The sequence below is a fragment of the Podarcis filfolensis genome, assembly GCF_964270895.1.
Source record: "Podarcis filfolensis genome assembly, chromosome: 7".
Taxonomy (NCBI): domain Eukaryota; kingdom Metazoa; phylum Chordata; class Lepidosauria; order Squamata; family Lacertidae; genus Podarcis; species Podarcis filfolensis.
Genome location: NC_139603.1, coordinates 56,018,967 through 56,044,858, shown reverse-complemented (window position 1 = coordinate 56,044,858; position 25,892 = coordinate 56,018,967). Strand labels below are relative to the sequence as shown.

At 41.4% G+C, this 25,892-nt stretch overlaps 1 protein-coding gene across 2 annotated transcripts in view; it reads right to left on the bottom strand.

The window, feature by feature from the left end:
- The window catches only part of NKAIN3 (sodium/potassium transporting ATPase interacting 3), a 193,138-nt gene that overhangs the window by 44,578 nt on the left and 122,668 nt on the right, over positions 1-25,892 (bottom strand). For both annotated transcript variants that reach the window (XM_083623475.1, XM_083623474.1), the window contains exon 4: positions 14,992-15,189. In XM_083623475.1, the coding sequence (XP_083479601.1) occupies positions 14,992-15,189 (198 nt within the window). The remainder of the gene's footprint in view (positions 1-14,991; positions 15,190-25,892) is intronic.

Here is a 25,892-nt window from a genome sequence, read left to right as displayed (position 1 = left end):
ATGTTTCTAACTAATAATATATTTTACAGCTTTACTGAGATAATGCAAAAACAATGAGAGAAGCCAAGGGTCAAGTGAAATAAGGAAGTATACCATGTATTAGAAATTACCAAGATCTCAAGGAGAGTAATTCTAAGTGAAAGGGTTATTATTAGTTGTCACAGAGTAAGGAGGAAGGCAGCTTACCTCTGCAATGCTTAGGCCAAATCCATATATTAGTTCTCATCCAATTAACCCCTCCTGATTAATGGCCAGGCTCCCCAAAGAGAGTTGTCTAAAAGTGTGCTTGTAATGCAGTCATGTGGGCGACTGACATATAGGAAGATCATATGACTCAGACAGGCTGGTTAGCTGGCCTACAGAATCATCTTGACCTTGGGTAATGTGAGGGCAGAGGGATGGAAATGGGATATGCAAGGGGGAAGTGAGGAATTCCAACCCTGGTTGCAAAGTAAAGCTGTCAGTCAAGTTAGGAAGGAAGATGTCAGTGCAGTAAATTTGTTCCCATTCTGAGGCCCTTTGCTGCCCATTTTCAGGAAGATAAGTTTCCTGACCAAGCATCACAGCACTCTTTACTTTTAAGGTACGGGGGGGGGGGGGACAAACCCAATTCAGTTCACATTTAAAGGTGAACCAACCTAATCTGCACTTTCCAAAACAATATTGCAAAACCTTTCAAAATTTTCACTTCTCCAAAATTTGCAGTGCAGTTCTCCATGAAAGTAATGTGTTTGAAAATGCACGTTAGAGTAAAGCACACATAAAAATGTGCATGTTAGAAAATAACGCACAACAATGCATTGAATTTGAGAAAACTGCTTTGCAGAAAGACTACATAACACAAAACTGCATGCAATCATGTGCATGTTAAAGAGAAATTCACACAAAAATGCTGATGAATTTTCAGAAGGACTTCTTTAAAAAATGCAAACTGCTGTGGAAACGTAGAAAACGGAACGGAAGATTAGAAAAACCAGAAACTGAGAGGAACAATTTCCCCCATCCTTATTATTTTCCTCATTTAAAAATAATAATACTTTATCTTTTGTCATCACTGCTCTGCTCTTCTGCCTTTTCCCTTCCATTGTGAAAGCCTCATTTTTACAGCAGCCTAGATTTGAAACTGCGCCCACAATTGCTCACGTCTGCAGGAATGGAAGCCAATGTCTGAGAAGCCAGATCATTATCAATTCCATGCAGAGCACAGAGAAGGAAGGCTCAAGAGAACAAGCTGTCACTGGGCCTACATGAAAATGAAACAAGAACCCTTGTCATTAAAAATGCATGTTAATTCATTACAAGTAATGTTACTTACAAGGTCTAACACTTAGAAAACCTTCTACGATTAGCCAGCTTTTTCCGTAAGAAACAAATACTTGCCAGGTCAGCCTGGAACGGAGAAAGAGAGAAAAAGATCTTTCAGCTAAAAATACCACTCACTGAGGGATAATGGTGCCTTGTGCTCTCTGGTTTCCAGTGGGAATCACAACTAATGCTTCAATTGGGCAGGGGTGCATGGGATGAGAACTGGCTCTTTTCTATGCGCTGCCCTTGAAATCCTTTTAACAAAGGCTATAATGCTATTATATCATTAAAGGATGTGTATACTCTTTGTACTTCAAATTAAAATCGCTGCATTGTTTGCAGTTTGAACAGAGATGGAGGAAGGGGGTGCGGCCCGCTCCAGGTGTCATCACTGAGGGCGGCTGACAAAATGAGTTAAAAATAAAAATAAAAAAATGGGCTCATGAAACTTTTTAGGAGTGACGTGGTGGCTTAGGCACCTGCAGGTTCCGTGCTGCCTGAAATGGCAGCGTGGGACCTGCGTCTGCCTACTGCCTCTCCCTCAGCCACCCTACAGTTCAGGAGGAGGCGACAGAGAGGCCCAAGTGTCAGAGAGGTTTGCCCTGCCCCCATGGGTGGCTCGCCCTGCCCCCGGCTGCAGGACACCACCGCACACCAGGCACCCGAACAGCTAGCTATGCCACTGTGTTTGAAGCTGCCAATAAACAGTTACGGTGGTGGAGGAGGGGAAAGACCACAATTTACATGGCACATTTCTAATGAAGTCCCTTGACCATTTGCAGTTCTAAGTGTATGTGCAGATCTTTGAACTGTAGACTTCACATGCAATCAGATGCACTTCAGGCCTTGACATGGGAAAAATATTCCATACAGTACATGTGTAATTATTATATACATTATGCATGTATAACTCCTTGATGTTAGTTTTAGATATTTTTTCTATTAGGCTTCCCCATACCATTGCTCAGGGATTCTAAGAAACAACAACAACAACAACAACAACAACAACAACAGTGCAGTTTTGAAAGCTCCAGTCCACCATTTCAATTCAAAACAGCGTCCAACTTTTTCCAAACGCTGACAAAAAAAATCTGCTCCTTGATCTCCAGAATCATCATTCAAAATTTGGCTACGATCTCTTAAAAGGTATCCAAATGCATAGCAGACAACCAACTTTCCAAACTATGTAGCAGATATTTAAATACTGACTCCCAAAGTAATTTGAGATTACAGTCCATACTAAGGCACTATCCTCCAACCTGGTGCCCTCTGGATGCTTTGGAATACATCTGCTACCAGCCCCAGCCTCCACAGGAAAGTCTGTACTAATATTTGTGTGGAGTTGTTTATGGCAGACTTTTCGGATTCCTGGCAGTTTTGTCACAGTGCTAGGTCCAGGCTCTTTCTTCCTGTCTGGGGAGGTGGGGGCTGGGGAGAGAAGCCTGTGTCAAACTTGCATCTGCCTGTTTTAAATTACCAAGGCGTGAGTGTTCTGTGTGCTGCTGATTCTCTAAAAGAGAAGACAGATGATATAAGAAGGGCTCAGCGCATGACCTTCAGCAGTGTTGTTTGCAAGCCTGCCTCTATGCAATTGAATGACAGGCAGGCATATCAAGTGAACGGAACGCTGGTTGAAACTTACCCTTTCCACTCCCTCATGGCTGCCTCCTCCTGCTCTGATCGGGGAAACTTAACAAAATACCTTGCAGGCAGGTCCCTGAGATTAGAAACTGTCATAGGCACATCCTTGCAGAGTAGTTTGTAAGCCTTCCCCAGTCAGAGCAGAAGGCAGGATAAGCAGCAATGGGGGAATGGACAGAATGGGGTAAGACATATTGTGGAATATTCTTCTGCCAGGTGAGTTATGCAGCAGGCTTGGAATTCTTCCTCTGTCTTCCTTTTGGCAACCCGCTAAGGACAGGTGTGTACTTTCACACTATTGTTTGAAAGCTCATGCTGCCTTTAGTACTGTGATTATTCCCATCCGTGAGTTATCCATTCAGTTTCCTGAAATTCTAATAAACATCCTGAAGGCAGATTAACAGAGTACAAAATCTCCTGATGTGCAAAGAGTATGTTTGCCAAGTATATGGATAAGTCTATGAGTGCATTGCTCTAATGAGATTACTTGAAACTGGGATCATTTCCCATTCTCATTTGAGACTCAAGGTCTTCCTCAGATGTTAGTCCCCATGGAGTCATTAGAGAAATATGGTTGTACAATTAGATGTTTTAGAAATGTCTATTAAATTGAACAAGGTGGTATGTGCCCGTAAGTCATTCATTAGTACAGTGTTATAATGGCAAGTTGGCTTGATTGCCAATGTAGAAGCTAAGAAACTCTTCAGCATTTTCTGAATGAAACTGATTTTAATTGCCAAGTACTTTAAATGTCACATTGTTGCAATCTCTTGTTGCAGCTGACAGCATCAAAGGCATTGCCAGGTGTACTGTACTTTCATTTTTCATTATCTCAGGAGTTAGTCATAGTATAAGATTTTTGAATGAGGGTTTTTCACCTCTTATATGTGGAGCTACATCTCAAACTTCGTAAGTACAGGGACCACATTCCAATTATAGCTAAGGCGAATGTTAACTGCTGAATTCCTAATAAGCCTACCGTACTTTTTCCTTGATTTGACTGGATTGGTCTGGCTCCAGAAATACATTTCCTAAGGGACCTGTTACAGTAGCATAGATGGAGATGATTTTTCACAAGTTATTGCTACAGCATTACTGCAGTATGAACATACACACAATCATAATATTGTTGCCTTGCCAGGAATCTGGGTGATGATTTTGTGTCAAGGACCCCCATGATCGGCTTTGCCCAAATGGTTGCAGGACTCTAAATATTACAACAGGGTTGTGGGATAACCCACAGAAAAGCAGTTGTCACAGTGCTTCTATAATTTTTTAAAGCAACTTTAACATTTAATGTAGCCTGATCTTTCAGAGCTCTGAAGGAATTTATCTTGGGAGCTTACTGCTGAAAAATGTGCACTGAGATGGAAGGGAAGCAATAAGTCATCTAGATCAAACACTTCCCCTAAGACAAGCTATTTTATATCTAAAGCATTTTTGACGGATCTATTGATCCCCCTCCTTTTGTCTTGAAAACCTTCCAGGAAATATTATACAGCTTTCCATCGTAACCAACAGCAATTCTGTATGTGCATATATCATTACCAATAAAGTTCAGTACACTTAAGCTGTGCATGCTGCCCTTTGGCAATGTGTAATCTATGAGCAAATTCTTTCAAAAGGGCTGGTTCACACATGTAGAATCATAGCTTGATGGCTATAGCATCTGTGAATGAGCCATCATAGTAAAGTCTTCTTCTGCAAATAGCAGGACTGTGTCTAATCCAGCCAACTGTATTCCTACTATACCACAAGTCCTATAATATGCACACCCAAATAATTGAAAGATCGTTGAACCAGATGCTTCTACAATGTAGCATTCTGTTCAGCCACGCACTATTGAAAGTCCAAACAAACTTCATATTTCAGATAATTCTGTGATATAAAATGTATTAATGAAAGGTTTCAACTGTTGAAACAGAAGCAGACACTGAGGGAGTTCATGCTGTTTGTTACTGGTAAGAATGCCTATGTCTGCTTTAGTGGGGGAGAAGGAAGGACAGAAGTTGATGGGATAAATCTGCCCTCACATCTGTCCAACTACCCAATAGCAAACAAGCTAAGTGCTATGAGAATTGGCAAGGAGTTTCCCCTACCCAGCATATCCACCCAGCCAAGAGTGCAATGGTACTTCAAAGGCCTTTGGGATAACCACAGTTTGTTATGTCACAGCTGAGTGTAAGTGACCATCTGTGAGGCACCTTAGTGTTAACCATGGTTAATGCTAACTATGGCTTAGCATGACATGCAGATGAGGCATGGAATGGAAGCTAAAAATACTACCAAACAGTAAAAATGAAGAAAGGTGGTGTAAAATGCACATTGGCTATGCATTACCATAGTAACTGTCAACAATTCAACAACAGCTTTTATCTTTCAAAAAGAAATAAATCAAAATTAGAATGACTCTAAAGTAGGAAGGTGCATAAGGATCTGCTGCCAATTGCTCTCTTCGCACTGGCATAGGACAATCAAGTTAAGGAGCCTGCACAGTCTCTCTGAAAGCACCTCATTAGTTATATCCTTTGGTTCGTGGTGAAAAATGTCAGCAGGTATTGATATTATTTAATTCAGAAATGTCAGGCTTAATTAGAAATGGACAGTGAGAAGCTACTTAGCATAGATTTGAGACCACTGACTTACCCATTGGGCTGAAACTGTAGCCATCTATCAATGCTTTTAACAACATTTTAGAACTCACTGCTGTTCTCTGTGTTTTCTAAAAGCAGCAAAGACATTTAGGACAAAGCAAAGCATAATGGGACCATTAGGCAGATTACTGAGCAAATTACTAGGGTTTTTTCTGCATTCCTTTGAAGCATCCTATCAAGAGCACAGTGGGCCATTATCTTGAAACCTGAGAGCCACAGTTGATGAATGAGACTAGAGAGTTGACAATGTTGAGTACTGGGAAGGATGTTTCATTTTTTAAAAAATATATATGAATTGCTTTGTAACAGGGAACAGGCTCCTAACATTGATGATATTTTATTGTGTGTCAGAAGCAGAACAACATATATCCAAACTGGGAATGGATTTGCATTTGTCCTGTGGATAAGTGGGGGTCTTTCTTTAAAATTACAATATAGTTATGTATCTAACTCTCACTAACCCTCTTTAGGCATTCAGCCTGAATATGTGAGGGCAAAAGTACGTAGAGGCAAGGAGGCACATGGAGATACCCCAGTCTTCATGTGGGCAGCACAAAGATCTGAAGGTGGTCTGTAAGTACCTTAGAACATGCTTGCAAGCCTTCTTGAGACTGGGGATCCTCATGATAAGGCAAGTTTCTGAAGTGCAAGGAGGCCTAGAAGAGTGCTGAAGGCAAAGGGGTTTGCAAGTTCCCTTCTGACCCATGCACTAAATCTGCAAAGGTTAGGAGTGGAAGGGTTGCACTCAGAAACATTGTGTGTGTTTGCAGGAGGGTGACACCCACTATTCTACCCGCTCTTTCCTTGCATGCTCAAGCTGAACCCTTCAAGAGGGCTACAATTAACATGCCTTGCATACCAGTGGTTCAGTGATACTACCTAGTGAAACTCTGATGCTCCAAAATGTACCCTAGAGTTCACGGAAATTCCTACTGCCCATTTTTTTGCTAATACTTTGGACAGAGGTGCACTTCCATAAAAAAATGAACAGTTCAGTCCCTTAACTGATACAGTTCATTAAAACTATATTGTGGTGGGAATGGACAGTCCCTGCAGAAAGAATAATAATGAAGGTAATGCATAAAAAGAAACAAAAACTGCCTTGAGATTGTGGATAGAACTTGAGTTATACCAACAGAATGTGTATTAAATATGTATTTCCTAAAGTTCACCTTGTTATCTAGGGTGGTCTTGCCTTTCAGTTGTTAGATAAAAGAAACCAATGTTATTTGCTGTTTGTATAAAGACCCTTAGTTGAGACAGACCTGCTCATGTTGATGATTTTTCAAACACTGATTTACTTAGCACATGTGCATCTTGCCCTTCCATGGAACACAGGGCAACACACACAGAGGTTGTTATTTGATCCTTAGAAGAATACAGTTGCATGTGGAGACGGTGGATTACCCATGGCTACTTAGCAAGCTTCATGGCTGGGGAGAGATTTCAAACTGAGTTTTCCACATTGAGTTCTAATGGCCGGACCATAGTAGCTTTTCCTTTGAGCAAATTATCTCTGCGCCTCCTTTGTGCTGCTGATGTTAACATCTGATCATTATCAATGTAGGATGCGCAAGAGAGGGATTCGCTTAAATGGAAGGAGCATTCAGACCAATGAACGCTTTTGTTTTGTTTTTACCATTCACATTACCAATCAATTGAAGCAAGAGCTGCTTTAAGCCTCATGTGTAAAGAAGTCATTTGTTTCTATTCTCCAGATCCCCACTCAGTGTTGCCAAGAATCATCACACATTTGGAAGTGCTCATTAGATGTCTACTAATATATGATTATCACATCATCCCTGCCTCATAGTCAAAGAGTAGCTTAATCCACCTCTGCCTGCTCAACCCCCCCCCCCAATGCTGCCATGTGCACAGGAGACACTCTTGGAAAAAGTGCGCACCTCAGAGTCAAACTAGATGACTTGTTACATGTGTGAATGCATTAATGTAAATTTCTGTTAAATAACAGTGTTGGGGGAGAAAAAGACTTGGTGCATAAGGAGGGACTGAAGTGTAAGGCTGCAATGCATGCTACCAATCACATATACAGAATTTTATAATTATATGATGGAAGATGAAACTTTGTCAATGGAAAAAATAACACACACACACACACTCCAAACAGTAGAAAAATTGCTACAAGTGAATCTTGCTGCAGTGGTCTGGCTATCCCCAAAAGCGGGATGGGGAATGGAATTGGTTGTTATGGATTTTTATTCTTCTAATATTGGAAAAGAAAATGGAGATGAAGTGACCTAATATCTTCATGAATTTAATTTAACACAGGTATGGTTAGAACACTTGGAAGACTCTATTATTCCTGACAGGTGTAAATGTTCCGACTGCATGTGAGATGCAAACCTTCCCAATGTGTTTGATCTTGCTCCCCACACAGCTGTAGTTCAATTACAAGGCAAAGGTATTCTAATCATTAGAAAATTAATCAACTAAGAAAAATGTCTGAAGTGCAGATTTCAGCCAAAGTTTGGAAGAAGAGAAATATGAGAGATGAACGGCAGAAAGAAGCACAAATCCGAATTGATATTCTCTTCCTCAAGAGGCTCTCTTTCCAAGAATGAAAGAAATCCCCACTAAAAAGATTTAGTTTTGCAAGGAGACATGAACCATTTTGGCAGGGAAGTGCTTTGCATATGCTATAGGTATAGGCAATGCTTCATTAAAGTATTACTGTTATGATCAAGCATCGCTCAAAACAAAGATATAAGAGTGGCTGCACTGCAACAGGAGCTTCAAAGCTGCCTTGCAAATGTAAGGAGAATTTGCTCTTCTGCTTGCTCAGTTTGCATTTTTAATTTTGTTACAGGAAAGAGAGAATCAAAGCACCCAGTCCGTCCTTTGAAAACGTTCAGTTCCCATAAAAGACTCAGCATGTATTTATCATACAAACGTCCTCCTTAATTTTCTTATGCCTCAGTCTACCTTTCAATCCACTTGAAATATTTAACATCTTTCTTACAAGAAGAACTGAATACCACAGTCAAAATACATTTTATCTTTTTTTACTAGATGAATGGACCTCAAAGTGTAAGATAACCCTCCCAAAATGTGCTAAGAAACAGGTCACCTACATATGAGGTTGCCAACCTCTGAGTTTTTCTTTTTAAAAAAGGTCTTCTTCTTCATAAAAGTTGTATACCATACTTCATCTGAAGAGCACCAGTAACACCCCCCAACACATTTAAAAGGACATAGAATGTTAATCAGCCAAAGAAATGTTTTCGCCTAAAGATATGTAATGTAGGTGCAAGGCAAGCTCCTTGGGGAGAACATTCTACAAAAAGGCACCTGGTGGGGTCTGGTGGGGACTCTACAGTACAGACAGTCCTGTCCTCCATTACTCCAGAAGGCAAGACTAGATCTAATGGGCTTAAGCTGCAAGAAGGCAGATTTTGGCTGAAAATTATGAGAAACGTCTTGATGGCACGCAAAGTTTGACAATTTTGTCCATTATTTAGAATTGGGGCAGTGGGGTATCCCTTGCTGGAGTTTTCAAAGCAGAGGCTGAGTAGCCATTTGCTTGAACTTTGGATTTCCTGCATCAAGGGGGCTCAACTAGACTGCCTACAAGAACCCTAATAAGAATATGAGAAGGTCTCTACCGGAAAAGGCCAAAGGCGTCTCTGGTCAAGCATAGTGGCCAACCAGATGCCAACATGAAATTCACAAGCAGAACTCTCTCACTTTTCACCCCCAGAAACTGGCATTCAGATATATACCACCTCTAATGTTGTTGTTGTTTAGTCATTTAGTCGTGTCCGACTCTTCGTGACCCCCATGGACCAGAGCACGCCAGGCACTCCTGTCTTCCACTGCCTCCCGCAGTTTGGTCAAAGCTGGTAGCTTCGAGAACACTGTCCAGCCATCTCATCCTTTGTCGTCCCCTTCTCCTTGTGCCCTCCATCTTTCCCAACATCAGGGTCTTTTCCAGGGAGTCTTCTCTTCTCATGAGGTGGCCAAAGTATTGGAGCCTCAGCTTCATGATCTGTCCTTCCAGTGAGCACTCAGGGCTGATTTCCTTCAGAATGGATGGGTTTGATCTTCTTGCAGTCCATGGGACTCTTGAGAGTCTCCTCCAGCACCATAATGCAAAAGCATCAATTTTTCAGCGATCACCTCTAATACTGGAGGTAATATAACCTTCATGACCAGCAGCCAGCTGTATGATTCTATGACAGATCAGGAGGCAGAGTCAAGCAGTAGACCTCAACGGGAGCACAGGCAAGAGCTGCGCAATACCCAAGAGAAGCCAGAGCAAGGCACATGTTCAGTAACATGAATTTTGAAATGCCAGTCCCAGCTCTACTTTTTCCTGTCCTTTCAAGATTAAAATAACACCACTGAATCACTTGAGATTTTGCAGTCAAGAGCAAAGATTCCTTTCAGTAGTGTAGGGTTACTTTCATTCCAGAGGCATTAGCAGAAGAGCTAGGAAGATACAAAGTCACTTCACGATGAAAAGGAAAATGTCCTGTCTGTGCAGACACACGTGGAGGTGGCTTTTCATCAGTGAATTTCCTCTATCACATATACAGGTACTGGCCTTGCCCCGCCCCCCAATTTTCACCTCTACGCTAGATCAGATGTATTCTTCTGTACAGTATTTGACTTGCATGCTTCCTTACGCCTTTTCCCTAGTGTACACAGAAAGTAACATCTGAACCAGAAGACCCGTTTTCTCTAGATAATAAACCTGCTTTGTCTTAAATATTTAACACAAAGAACAACAGCTAGTAGTGGTGATGGGAATGAGGAACTTCTGGCTCAGGAGACAAATGCAGCTCTAGAAGTCTCTTTATCTGGTCTTTCTTAGGACCCTCCCTGGGTCACAACTCCTCCCCAGCCACACGGCTTACTGGTCCTGCTTTATACCTTCCGTGGGTGTTTTTGATTGGCTGCAATGAGTCATTTGAACTCTGATAATGCTTTCTGGATGGAGACAGAGGATGTATGCAACTGTGCATAGAAAGAAAAGAAGACTGAGAGGTGATATGTTAGCCAGCCATCTTCAAATAGCTGAAGGTCTGTCACGTGGAAGATGGTGTGAACTTGTTTTATGCTGCTCCAGAGGATAGGACCCGAACCAATGGATTCAAATTACAAGAAAGGAGATTCTGACTTAATGTTAGGAAGAACTTTCTGACAGAAGCCACAGTCCTGACAATCATGTGCATATTTACTCAGGAGTATGTCCTACTATGGAGCAAGTGAGCATTGGACTGTAGCTCTAGCACACCTAGCGTATCAATCCCAGCACACATTTCATCTGTTTTACAGACAGCAAAGGTGTTCAGAAAAACACTTCTAATAAAAATGATTCAAATGTTTTGAGCTAGTGAGGCTCTTCCTTGGGGAACTTTACATCATTTCTCATGCCTTAAAGGAGGAAGGATACCTTTTCCTCTCTCTTTTTACGCCAAGGGCCACATTCTCTTCTGGGCTACCTTCCAGGTGTCACATGAGAGTGGTGGTCAGGACAAGAGACAGAAGTGGGTAGATTTTTGTACAGCAGGCCAGGTATAGAATCTTAGAATTCTATTGGAATGGTCTCCCTTCGGAGGTTGTAGACTCTCCTTCATTGTTGGTTGAAGGAGAGGTTGGGTGGCCATGTGTCATGGATGCTTTAGTTGAGGTTCCTGCATTTCAGGGGGTTGGACTAGATAACTCTTCAGTTGAAAGGGAACTCTACAATTCTATGATATTTGGAAGGGACCCTAGGGGCCATCTGGTCCAGGCCCTGCAATGCAGGAATCACAGCTAAAGCTTGCTTGACAGATTACCATCCTATCTCTGCTGGCAAACCTCCAAGCAGGAAAGTCCAGCACCTCCCAAGGGAGACCATTCCACTGTTGAACAGCTCTTACGGGTGGGGAGATTATAACAATGATCACCCTAGAAAACTAGTCCAGCTCAATCTTCATCTCTATTATTCTTTTTTTTAAATGTGGCCTTAGTTGCATGTAATAGAAAGTTCTATTTGGTAGGTAGTAAAGCTGAAGCAAAAATAAACCAGTTCTTGCTTGTAAAAGACTTAATAGGGACCTGTAGAGCTAGAGCTTTATTGCTAAAGACTGTGACTTTTAAAACACACACATCAGCAGTTTTCAATCTACACATTCCCAAGCTGCTAATGAATCTTTCAGAAACCCATCGGCTAAATGAAATAGTCATTCCTGCGACTGTCAGTCAAGTCTTTTCACCAGAACTATTATAAATACAAGGTTTCATTTTAGATGGTCTTTTGTTCTGCTTTTTCATGGCAATCTATTTGTTCAGTGCTGTTTTGCTTTCCTGAGCTCTTCCTAGGCCTGTTATTTGTAGCCAAAAAACACAACAGATGTAATTAAACTTAATTAAAAGGGTAACGAGGAACATATTTTGTGTACAAATCCCCAAACACTGAATTGCTGCGTATTGTTTTTAAGAAAGCAGTGGCAACATTAATTACCTATCATGCTCAATTTACAGATTAGAAAGAGGCTACTGATTTTCCTTACCCAATTGGCTATTCCCCCCCTTTTTTCGGTCACCTTCAAAATTGATATGAAGTCCATTTACTGAAGGTTCTGAGTCATATAGTTCTGACTCATAAATCTCTGTTGAGCCCACAAGTAACAGCATTTGATTAATAATTGACATGCTCCTCATTTTAATGGCTGCTGTGCTAAGGATTGCTAATTAAATGGTTGCTAATTAAATTATTTTCTCCCTTTGATGAAATAGCATTTAAGATCACAAAATGTCATAGCTCATCCTCACATTAAATAATCAATGCCTGGCAGATGCTTTGAAAACAGTTGGGAAGAAATCTTTTTTTAAAAAAATCAAGCAGACTGCACGGTGGTGGTTATGATCTACTGGCTAAAATAGAAACAGATAGCATGGCTATTTAATATAATTTCATTATTTTTAAAGGGCCAAACCATTTATATTTAAACTCCTGATAAACTGAATCTATGAGAAATAAGGAATAGCAAAGTTGCTTTCATTTTACAAATGAGGATTCTGTATTACCAGGCTTTTACAAACAATTAAGCTGTGAATATCTAAGGTATTGTTATAAAGTTTATAAAGCCTATTAAAAATGATCTTTTTGTGGGGAAGGTTAAGCATTAAACTGGATTTATTATGGATATTTTAACTTGGATGTTCTTGGTAATATTTAAATCACAAACAACAATAAGAACAACATAAGAAACCCATTTCCCATTTTAAAACAATCATATCAGAACATAAGAAGTACCTCCTTTTGCCTGTCCTAATTCCTTGCATGACTCTGGATTTTAGCTCTGACCAATGGTTTAAAACAATTAGTGATGGATCTCTTTAATAACCCCAAATTGAAATCTGCTAGTCTAGCAAACATGAAAATATAAGCCAAATCATTATTGTTGGTTTTATTCCTGCTTTAATCTTGTATAAAGCCAAACCATACCCATTCAAAGTTAACAAGCCAATAAGTGTCAACAGTTGCACACAGCAGATCTCCAGCCATAGATTTCCATGGCTAAATCTGAAAGTCTGCTGACACCATCTAAAGCTGAAAGAGTACAGCAGCCACAAATACACTAGTAGAATAGCTACTTCCTCCAACTATTGCTTTGTTGCAAGTAGACACTTCACCAGTTCTTAGTTCTAATAAATTCTTCAGTTTCAGTTTGGAAAGCTCTGCAGTAGAGGTTGCTCTAAGGTTCCATGTATAATACATGGCACTGACTTTCCGAGTCATTGGGCAGAATTAGAAAAGAAGAGGTTAACCTAGATAGTTATCTTTCTAGCAGCACATACACTACAAGGGCAAAGAGACAATTGCCCCAGTATAATCAACTACTTTCCTTTCTTAATGGACAATTACAGGTAACTGACAATGAAAAGATGACTTTTACACTTGTAAATTCAGTTGCTTTGATATTTTGAAGCTTTCCCCAGGAAAATAGGCTCTTTCTGGCTAATTGAAGGACCTTACTGAGTCTTCTTTCCCACTCGTGGTCTCTGGTTTCATTTGTGAATTGGTACAATGACTCACACTAATTTAGATAATAAGGCACTATGGACAGCCATATTATATGGACAAAATGCCTACCCATTCTAAATGGCTTCATTTCTTACAATGCTCTGCTAATTATTGCAGTCATTATTACCTTATCTATTTTTCCCCTTCTCACAAATGACCTAGCTTTTAAAACTAATAAAAATGGTATCGGGTAAGTAAATACAAAGAAGAACCAAGGACCCACTACAAAAATGATTGCATCAATTGGACTAAATATGGATGAGAACTTCAACTCACAGTATGAAGACATTTAGACATGATTACTCTGGGTTTCTGCATATAAAATTTACTTGACATAGTTGAAAACTGCTGACATGCCAAGAGACCAACATGCTCAGGTTACTGAAAAAACATAAAAATTCCAGTCTATGAGGCAAACCAGGGCCTCTACATACTTCTTCTTAGCCTTGCAGAACAACTCTAGGAATCTTTTAATTTTTTATCAAACCTGATTTTTTAAAAAAATCCCCATCCACCTGCGTTGACATCACCAGCTGTACTGAGCTATCCTTTCTTCAGGACGATTTGCAGCAGGTGGTGAAAAATATTTCTCTTCCATTCCTAGAAGCAGGCTTATTCCTGGGCCAGATGTGCATGTTTCCCAAAGGAAGCCAGCACCAATGAAATAAATGATTATTTCTGCATTCTAAAGAAATAATTGCGCATACCCTCCCACAAATGCACGAGACCATGTAGTTTGCATAAATGATTAAAAGTGTGTTTCTATCTTTCTACGGATATGCTTATGCAGGAGGTGATGCAAATGTTTTCATATGTGAGTCCTTCAATTTTGCCTCTAGGCAAAAGAAGGTTTCCTGACAAACTCAAAACATAAAGCATATGCATAAACAAGCATTAAAATGTTATAGGAGGCAGGTGCAATCTTTGGCACTGAAAGAGAAATTGAAAATCAAGAGAAGTATCTCTGCTGCTCCCAGCTATTAGCCATATAGCCATGGTGGATGTGGATGCCAGAAGTATGGAGCTTCTCCATTGATATGCCACAAGCCATCCAATCTGAAACTGTGGTGCCATAAAAATGACCTTAACTTGCAGAAACGTTCTTAGATTTTAATTTAAAAATTGGCACAATCTTCTAAATGCATTTCATATCATAATCCAAAATAGGTTTTTTTTTAAAGGGAAAGATTATCCAGCTGGCGACATCTTCTATGCTTTCATATCCTCTTTTTTAACTCAAGTTAAGACAATATCTAGGCTGTTGAATAGAGTAAATTACTGTGGCAATATGTGAATTGTATAAGGTGGCAACGTAAGACTGGAACAATCTGATTTGCTCAGCAAACAGTGACTTACAGAGAGTAATATTTGGATGGCGCTGTGAATGACCTCTAGGTATTGGAAGTCAATGATGCAGCCTGTCACAGAGACATAGGAAAAATCATCTAACATCCCAGGAGCTGAAGGACGCACCACTCTTCGTATGCAGCCTGGTCCATGTTCTCGCCACCAGGATCGGTGCATTGAGATGTTAAAAGTCATGAGATCAGTTTCCTAACAAACAAAGAGAGAAGAAGGGTGAAATCTTTCTGTTACAGTGGAGCTCATGCTTTTCTGACATATAGGCCCAGTTCCGATGTAAAATTTCCTGATCATATGCTAAGTTTGCATGCTCTCTGACACTTTAAGACCATAAAGCACACATGGGTAGCATTAACCATGGCTAGCATTAATCTCAGCATAGACCTAATACTGTACTATGGTTAATACAGAAAACTAAAGGGAGAGAACAACAAACATATGTACCCTGTCTCTTAAGAACAGGAAACACTGCATCTGCATAAGCTGTACTCAGGTGTTCACTAAGGTGTGGGGAACCTTTGGCCCTCCAGATATTGCTGAATGACAACGTCCACCATCCCGGGCCATTGGTAATGTTGGCTGGGGCTGATTGGAACTGTAATTCAGCAACCTCTGAAGCAGCACATCTGCTGTTGACTACAGACCTGCAAAATGGCTCTCTAAAGTTCTTCTTTTGAATATTTGGCAAGCACTTTTTTGCTTTTGCTTTTAGAAAGTTGCTGAAGACATTTCCTTCTCCTCAGTTGTGGTCTTTTATCCTTTATTTCTTTGCTACTTGTTCCATGCATCCATGCATCCATCCATCCATGCATCCATCTCTCTCTCTCTCTCTCTCTCTCTCTCTCTCTCTCTCTCTCTCTCACACACACACACACACACACACACACTTGTATTACTGCTTCCTATTCTCTCCTCTTCCCCTCATGAGCTGGCTAACTGGGTTATTTTTACATTTTGTAGAGTGCCCATTGTGTCATAGGTGTTAAATAAATTATATAAAATGATGATAATGATCTGCTGGAATAAAGCCCATTGAAGAAAATGAACCCTTCAACAGCGAAGTGTTCAGATCAGATGGCCTCATTAGAATGACAGATTGACTCATTAGATTCTCATCACTTAATAGTGCATTGTAGTGCTATTAACAATGGAATATTTCTCCTCCCTTGCACAGTGTCATTAGTATTGAGGAGCCGGATATAAACTACTCTTAACTATTCCCTTTGGTGGCTGACTATTCCCACAATAATGCAGAAACAGCAATGGAGAGCAACAACCACCATAAGAAATGTATATGCTGCCATTGCATTGCTGACGATGTAGGGATCACTCTAGTACACTACTGAAAATGGGAAAATGGAAACATTTGAAATCCAAAACATTCACATCCATAACAAACAATGGCCCCTGGAGTGCATGTGGACTACACCTCACACATGTGTGCTCAATTTGATATACTCCTCCTTCTGGTGCTTCACTCATAGGGTTGGAGGAGAATTTAGTTTGGTCTGAAGTTTTAAATGCAATTCTTGGCTCAGCCCATACCAAAGTGCATAGAAATGTGAACTGAAAACAATATACATTTACAAAAATGCAGAGAGAGATTTAAAAAAATTGTATTTAAGTCAATATTTAAATAAAAATGTCCATTTTGGATTTTTTAAACATCACAGGTTAATGCAGAAATGAGATGGGACAGACTTATGAAGGAACACATGTAAAATTGGCATTGGCCAGAGATAGAGTGATATATCAATCCCAACTCAATAAACCTTTAAAGTTTGTTAAGACTAATCTGAAAATCATAATATCCTACGATAATGTTCAAAGTATCACAGTAATTAGGTCAAGGACTTTTTACTACATTCTTTTTGCTCAATGTGTAATCAAGGGAAAATTACACCAATTAAAAAGAAATATTGGTCATTGGAAAGATGGGGTGCCATCGTTATAGAATAGGATTCTTTGTACTTAGTTTGAATATGCATATGGTCAGATTGTTATTCTAATCGTTTGTCAGCATTAAACTTACCTTTAATGAAAAATTAAACTGAAAACCCTCAAGGGGAAAAATCATATTCAGGCTACACTCCTAAACACACTTATAGCTATTTATTTCAAAATACATATATGTAGGACTGAGATGTCAAAATCACACTTTTAAAAAATTGTTTTAAAAAATGCAGCATTCAACATTTGCATCAAGGCTACTGTTCTAAGCAAGATTGTGCAACCATACACATACACAAAAACTGAAAACAAAACTGAACAACATTTTAAAGCATATAATGAAGTCTGATATCCATTAGAAAAACTCACCATCATTACTTCAGTCTGCAACAAGATGAATATCATGTCCATAACACTGATACTACTAACCCCCAATGTCACTTGTCTACCATTAACATTATAAACATTAGTGAATGACAGGCACATATATTATACACAAGCCCTTTAAACAAATTTAAGATGACCCCAAAGTTAGAAACATCAACACTTTTCTCCTCCACATCTCCATCACATTAGAAGACAGGATAGTGACTGATCATATTCAGCAACTGCATAGAACCAGCTGAGTATTAATTCAAACAAGACGTGTAGTATTAGGCTAAATCATATTACTGCCATGTCCGGTGAAATATGGGTACATGGACAGTGAATTTGGTGAAAGGGCATGTTGTACCAAAAAGCCCCCACAGCCAAGGCTACTAGCAAAGAAAGGAGGCCAGAGCTAGGAATCTTGGGTTCTCAAAACCCTCATCTTCACAATTCCAGAACTATCTCTGGAAATATCAACTCTACTGGTGTTGAAAGTGCCATCATGAAGGGTAAGTGAAGATAGAGTTGCCAGGGACCCTGAATGTGTGATGTAGCTAAACTTTTCATCAAAGAATGTGAACTCCAAGACTTAGACGGCCACTGCAAGAAACAGAATTTTGGCTTACATCAGGGGTGCTTTTCAATCCAGAGGTCACACTCCCTTCTGAGGCAAAAATGGGCAAAGCAACAATGGTGAATCTTACCTTTGTACAGTAGGCTAGTTTCTACACACACTTGCATGATGATGATGATGATAATTTCTTTGTACCCCACCTATCTGGCTGGGTTTCCCCAGCCACTCTGGGCAGATTCCAACAAAGATTAAAAATACATCAAAACATCAGCCATTAAAAACTTCCCTAAGCATGCACTCTTATCTCCCATTGGGGCAAGCTACAAGCATCCTCAGAATTCAGCAACACAATTTGGTCAGGCATGAACACTCAAGGAGGGTGCAAGACAAGGCCAGCTAGTGGCATGGGAGTGGTGTGTAGCTGTGGAGGGGTGTGGCCTGGGCAGGGTGCTGAGGACCAGATTGAAAGGCCTGCTGGAAGGCTGCATTTGGCTTCCTAGGCCTGAGGTTCCTTGTCTCTGGGCTACATGGACTCTCAGTCTCATCCAGAAGCAGTATTTTTTTATTCTTATGAGCAGATACCATCCGACTCTGAGTCCGCAGTTCTCTTTCCCTCTTTGTTTATTCTTAATCCCACTGAAGTAAATTGTAGTTTTAAGATTGGGTGGACTGCCCTATGTTTATGAAAACAATGCTTCCTATTTTAGTGGAACAAACTCGTTGGCTACTTGACAGAATACGTATGGCAGAAAGCTACCTCACAGAATTCGGTGACAGCCTCCCCTTATACCACATAGCTCCTCTTACTTTAACACTATTATCCCACTGGGTAAACTCATTTGCAGATGACCATAATATGAGATGAGATGCTGTTCAAAATGCTGGGAAATTATTCAAACACTTTTGCTGCATTTCAAAGAGATTTTGTATCCTGCCCCTATTCCTAGTCCAACAAAAGGCATCATGTTCCACTTCGTTTTCTTGCTTTCTACGTCTTTACTCATTCTGATCTTCCCTGAGACTGTGATAAATTAGCTTGTGTCTCTGTGCCACTTTCCATTTAAGTAATTTAGAGGAAGGATGTCTATTCTAAACTATAGCACATAATTGGTAAGAACAGCCAGTGACCAATGAGACAAATAATATTATGAAATATAGTGGAGACTGTTGGGATACTGCCAGGGAGATAGAGTCATCTGAGGCCCCAAGCTCGGTGCCGGACGATCCATCAACCTCCCGTAGTCACGCAGTATCAGCAATTTAGCGACACTAAGCCTCTGGCTTAGAGCACACTCTTAACAGCAGAATTCACACAGCAAAAGTTGCACAAGCAGGACAGCATATTTACAGTTTATTTTGCGTAGGTCAGAACAAAAGAAGACATGACCGTCTGCTCCGACTGCTCAGGCAAGACAGCCAGAAAACGAAAGGAACAGATAGCATAAACATCCTGTGAACAGGAAATACGCAGGCTGTGACACAAACATCCTGCTGCCTTTTAAGGTGGAACGGAAATATCCTAACATCCTCCCCCTTTCCGTGTAACCTGTAGTACCTGTGGTTCAACCCAATTGCAACCTTTGTACGTAAACCTTAAGTTGTTCTCTGTTAACAACCTTAGACAACAGATCAGCAGGAATTTCATTTCCTGGCATGTAGGACACCTGAATGAGTCCTTTCTGAATACACTCCCTTGCACGATGTAGCTTAATCTGCAAGTACTTGGTCCTTTGCTTGCAACTCTCTGAGTTCAGCAAAGCCAAACAAGATCTATTGTCTTGATACACTTGTATAGGACATTTCACAGAAACCCCAATGTCCTTAAACAGTTGCATCAACCATTCACAATCCATGAGTGAAAATGACAGAGCATTGAGTTCTGCTTCACAGGAACTTAGGCTAACTGTCGTCTGCTTTTTGCACAACCAGTCAAACAGGCAGTGGTTGTACATGTAGCATACTCCAGAAGTGCTTGTACCATCCGTGGTGTCACTTCCAAAACTTGCATCTGCAAAGATTTCAAGACCTCCAGTCTTCTGACTGGTGAACCTCAGCCTGTAGCGCATAGTCCCTTTCAAATACCGGGCTATGCGCTTCAGAGCTTTCCAATCCTGAACAGTAGGATTGTTAGCATGTCTGCTAAGCAGGTTAGTGCTTACAGCAATGTCAGGTCTTGAACACCTAGCAATGAAATTCAACTTGCCTAGAATGCATCTGTACAGCGTTGTGTCAGAAAACGCTTCAGCAGTACTGTCTACCTGGTAACCTGTCACCATCGGTGTGTCTGCTGGGTTTGCATCAACCAAATTCAACCTGGTTAATACATCAGCAATTTTCTGTGTTTGGTGTACCAGAAAATTACCTGCTTGGTCCCTCTCCACCTGCAGAGAAAGATAGTTGGATACCTCACCAAGATCCTTCATGTCAAAGTGCTCCTTCAGCTGAGCTAGGGTGCTTTGGTAGAAAGCCTGATTCTTCCAAAACATCAGAAGATCATCAACAAAACATAAACAATACAGTTTGTTTTGCCCCTCCTCCTTGACAAACACACACGGATCAGCTTTGCCCTGGTGAAAACCTAGAGAAAGCAACGTTTCAGTGAGTTTTGTGTTCCAACACCTGGCACTCTGCTTGAGACCATATAAGGATTTCCGCAGTTTACAGACCATTCCCTTCTGTATCTGCATCCCGTCAGGTGGAAGCATGTACAGCTCCTCCCCCAAAATCCCGTACAAAAAAGCTGTATTTATGTCATGATGGGAAACATGCAGTTTCTCCTCCGCAGCGATCTTGAGCATTAGCCGAATGCTCTCATATTTGACCGTGGGTGAGTAGGTCTCGTGGTAATCCTGCCCAGGTACCTGTGAAAAACCTCTGGCAACCAATCTGGCTTTGTGTCTGACAACCTTGCCATTCTGGTCTGTCTTGGCCTTGAAGACCCATTTGCTGCCAACCAGTCTCATCCCTGGGACTACCGGTACCAGCTCCCAAGTCTGGTTCCTGTTCAAGGAATCAACTTCAGCCTTCATGGCATTAAGCCAAGGCTCAGCATCTTTAGAGGTTAACTCCTGAACCTCTTTGAAGCTTGAAGGTTCCCACACCTTCTCTGAGCTACTAAGAACAGCTGTTGCCGTCTTAGCAAACTCATCAGCAAATCTCTTTGGAGGTCTGCCTTTGGTCGCCCTTTCAGACCTGCGAACTAGACGCAAGTCTTCTGGACTCATCTCCTCCTTCTTAGGAGAAAAGTGACCAATGGTGAACAGTGGTTCTTCCAGTTCATTGTCAGACGCATCAGATGGTCTGACTGAGGCCTTTGCGCTCTTGTAGTCTGCTGTGTCATCACTGTCACTGACAGCAGCAGCAGCGCCGCCCACTGAACTGGAATCCGAACTCTGATCATCATCATCATCCTCAGTTTCCTCAGCTTTCTCAGCATGATCTGCTTTCTTCACATCACCTTCATCCTCCTCTGGGTAACTCTGGAAAATTCCCACATTTTCCCCCCACTTAGGATTGTACTCAACACTCCTTGTGAACTTTATGGATTTTGAGTTAGTCATCCATACTCTGTATGCACCTTTATCGTACCCCATGAACAAACCATGTGCCCCACGCTTCCCAAGCTTGTTGCTTTGTGGGGTGTGTACCCACATGTCAGAACCAAAGATTCTCAAGTGCTTGGTGTTAGGTTTCTTACCAAACATTTTCTCATAGGGAGTGCAGCCAATAGGTGATGACAGTCTGCGATTAAAAGTGTAAACAAAATTCGAGAGAGCCTCCCCCCAAAACTTCTCAGGGAGGTTGGCATCATGCAACAAGGTTTTTATTCCTTGCAGCAACGTTTGATTTGCTCTCTCCGCAAGCCCATTCATCCATGGCGATCTAGGCGTTGACAAGTCATGCTGGATTCCCTTCTCAGTCAGGAAAGCTTCAAACTGCTGAGAAGTGAACTCCCCGCCCCGATCAGTAAACAGACAGCCAATACGTTTACCATGAGCATTCTCCAACCAAGCACAGAATGCCTTGAACCTAGGAAATGCTTGCGATTTCTGCTCGAGCATAAACACATGAATGTACCTGGAAAAAGAATCAATTAGAACCATGAAGTACCTTGCTCCTCCCAAAGAGGGCGCTAGAGGCCCAACCAGGTCTGCGTGAACTAGCTGGTAGGGTTTGGAAGCCTGCCTGCTAGACTCCTTGCCTTTTGGAGCAACCTTCACCTTGTTCTCTGCACAAGATACACATTTCATGTGAAATTTACAAGGTTTGATGTCCAAACCTTCAACCAACTCAGGCATCTTGGCTAGCGTTTGCCAAGAGAGGTGACAAAATCTTCTATGTGCATCGTGAATGCATCCTGCATGAAGAACCTTGTTAGTTTGTGCAACACAACAAGAATTAGCATTAGATACAACAGCATTGTCATCATAAGTTAGACAGAACAAACCATCCAACAACTTTGCATGCCACATGTCCTCTTTGCCTTTTCTGATGACACAGACAGTCCTCTTGAAGGAAACCTCAAAACCACGCCCAGTCAGCTGTGGTACACTAATCAAATTGTCCACAGCTCCTGGAACAAAAAGTACATCTCTGATGGTAGTATGCAAACTTGCAAGTTTCACAGTCCCAACTCCTGTAGCTTGCAAAGTCCTTCCATCAGCCAGGTGGACCTCTCCATCTTGAGGTGTGAAGGAGATAAACAGATGGCGGTCTTTGGTGAGATGGCGCGTCGCCCCAGAGTCAATAACAAACCTGGCTTTGGCCTTGTTTCCCACCGGCGTGGGCTTTTGCAGCTTGCCTTTAGCCTTTGGTGAAGCTGTGCCAGCATACAAAACCTTGTTTTCCACTGGCGTGGGCTTTTGCTGCTTGCCCCCCTGCTCCTGGCCATCAGACTTGCCTTCAGCCTTTGGTGGAGCTGTGCCAGCAAACATAACCTTGTTTTCCACTGGCGTGGGCTTTTGCAACTTGCCCCCCTGCTCCTGGCCATCAGACGTGCCTTTAGCCTTTGGTGAAGCTGTGCCAGCAAACAAAGCCTTGTTTTCCACTGGCGTGGGCCTTTCACCCCCCTTCTGCTTCGGGCCATCTGCAGGCTTTTTCCTTTGTTTACTTCTGGCCTTCCGGCCTCTGCAAAGTTGACCTTGGCTCCCATGGGAAACAGAGCTCTCAGCTGCCGACTCCTTGGCTCCCCCTGGAGGCTGGAATGCTGCCTGGGATGACATCACAGTCAGCTCCCCCTGCAGCTTGCAACCGGTGCCCTCGGCATCCTTGCATTCACTCGCATTCTGGGAAACAGCCAGGACCTCCGATGCAGTCAAACTCTGGGCTGGGATGACTGGCAGATGGGCTATCTTCAAAGCATTCCACATCTGACGCGCAGTCGTGTTGCCAGCTAGCGTAGCAATTTCCTCCAGAGAGACGGACAAGACTATTACGTCTATGGCTCTCGAATTCTGAGCCTCCCATCTCCCTGTCAGAGGAACTGGAGGGGCTTCACATACAGTATGCCACAACCCAAACTGACGCAGCAAACTCTCACACCATTTTGCCCAGGTCTCATAATTGTCCCGATTTAATTTTGGACACTCAGCAGCTTCAGAGGCTTGGAAAAACTCCATTCCAGCTCTTAACATCAGCCGTGAGTCTTCTTCACTTCAGAGACTCCTTATCTTGGCTCTCATAAATCACGAAGCCTGCTTGGCTCGGCTCCCAGGCCAATTAGGCCAGCCGGACATCAAAGACTCTTGCCGCGGCAACGAAAAGCCTTTACTTTCGCTTTTCCCACACATACCTCAGCAGTCTGTCGCAGTCTTACTCTCCTGCAAGTGCCGTGAATCTGGGCCCGAAACCTGTTGTTGGGATACTGCCAGGGAGATAGAGTCATCTGAGGCCCCAAGCTCGGTGCCGGACGATCCATCGACCTCCCGTAGTCACGCAGTATCAGCAATTTAGCGACACTAAGCCTCTGGCTTAGAGCACACTCTTAACAGCAGAATTCACACAGCAAAAGTTGCACAAGCAGGACAGCATATTTACAGTTTATTTTGCGTAGGTCAGAACAAAAGAAGACATGACCGTCTGCTCCGACTGCTCAGGCAAGACAGCCAGAAAACGAAAGGAACAGATAGCATAAACATCCTGTGAACAGGAAATACGCAGGCTGTGACACAAACATCCTGCTGCCTTTTAAGGTGGAACGGAAATATCCTAACAGAGACCAGTGCTTTTTTTCTAAAAAAACGTTTAGGGGTACTCTCATTTTCCTATTCATATTGAAATACTGCCCCTCAATGAGGTCAAACTTAGATTAAAAAAATGTTTAGGGGTATGCGTACCGCCAGAATAAAGCACTGGTGGAGACCATACAAGAGGATTGGCTGTGAGCATTTTCTAGGTTTTTAAAATACTTTTTCTCAGAATTCAAAACACAGATACAGCCAACTGAGTACTTGGAAAGCTTCCCGGAGTTTACATCTGCCCTAGTATAATAGTTTACATTTCTGAAAACAAGCATTTTGAAGCAGGCATTTTGTCTCAATAAATCCTTGTCGCCAAGGAGATGACAGATGACCATTTTATTTTAAACAACGGAAGTAACTTTCTCCTTAGTCAATTACCTGTAATGAGTGATGTCGTCGCCACTATCCAGCGACTGCCCATGGCACTTGCACATCTCCTTATGCACAGTGATCTCAACCAAGATGTGTATTCTGTTGGAGACTTACATCTAACAATGGCAGTTTTGAGTACTTGTAAAATGTGATTCCTCAGCATCAGAAATACAATCAGCAAGGGAGCATCTGTTTATTTCTGTGCCCCACCCCAAACACAAAATCATCTCAATGAAGATATTGACCCAGTGTGCATCAGCTGTGAAAACGTAAATGCCATGGATCATTAAGAAAAGGACTGAAAATAAAACTGCAGGTATCATAATGCTGTTATACAAATCTACGGTGTGACTGCATTTGGACTTCTGGGTATAGTTCTGGTCCCCTAACCTCAAAAAGGATATTGCAGGGATAGAAAAAGTTCAGAAAAGGCCAATCAAAATGATATCGGGCAACTCTCCTATGAGGAAAGGTTGCAGTTTCTGGGACTTTTTAGTTTAGAGAAAAGGCAAGTAAGAGTAGACGTGAAAGAAATGTATAATATTCTGGTTACCTATGATCTAATATTTTTATATAATGATTATTCTCACCTTTAATTAAAACCAAATGGTAGACTATTTGAATATTGCTGTGGCCACATATAAAGCCAAGTCTATTTTACTAAGGGAAAATTTGTTTCCATTCACTTAAGATAAAGCATACCCCAATTTTGATGAAAAGTAAGCCTATGAGCTGATGGTATACATTAGGAGAAACCTGGGTGGGTGAGCTGGGTGAATTTGTTTTAACATTGTTATTCTTATTACTATTGGATTATTATTTTTTATTCTATACAACCTATGTGCCAAAATATCAATCCAAATTACCTGGGGTTAGAACTGCAGGCTATGAAACCATGCCATTTGTTAATATTGGTTTAATGAACTGCACATTATGAGTGTATTATTGCATCCTTATTTAAGAAGATGATGAATTATGTGTAGCTTTGCTTTTTAAATAATTGTCTATATATAAATGGAGATTTATTAAGACAACAGATAACACGGAAAAGAAATGCTTTTGCATGGTGCTAAGAGATTTAACTCCAAGGATTCAATACAAATACATCATCTGCTTCCTCAGCCACATTAATTAAGTTAATTCACTACTAAAGAAGGGAGTATCTGGTAGCTGCAGGATGTGACATCATGAACATTTGTTCATTAGAAAAATAGCTTTAAGTAATAGGGAAATAGATCACTCAAGATCATTCATTACTTATCAATTGCTATGTGATGACTGATTGATTAGAACATTCCCATAGTTCAAAAGACTGTAAGCAATGACTTTAAAGTAATTTGCTCTCATAAAGCAGTCAGTAGCTTAGGGGCAGCTGCACTTTTGGGATGACT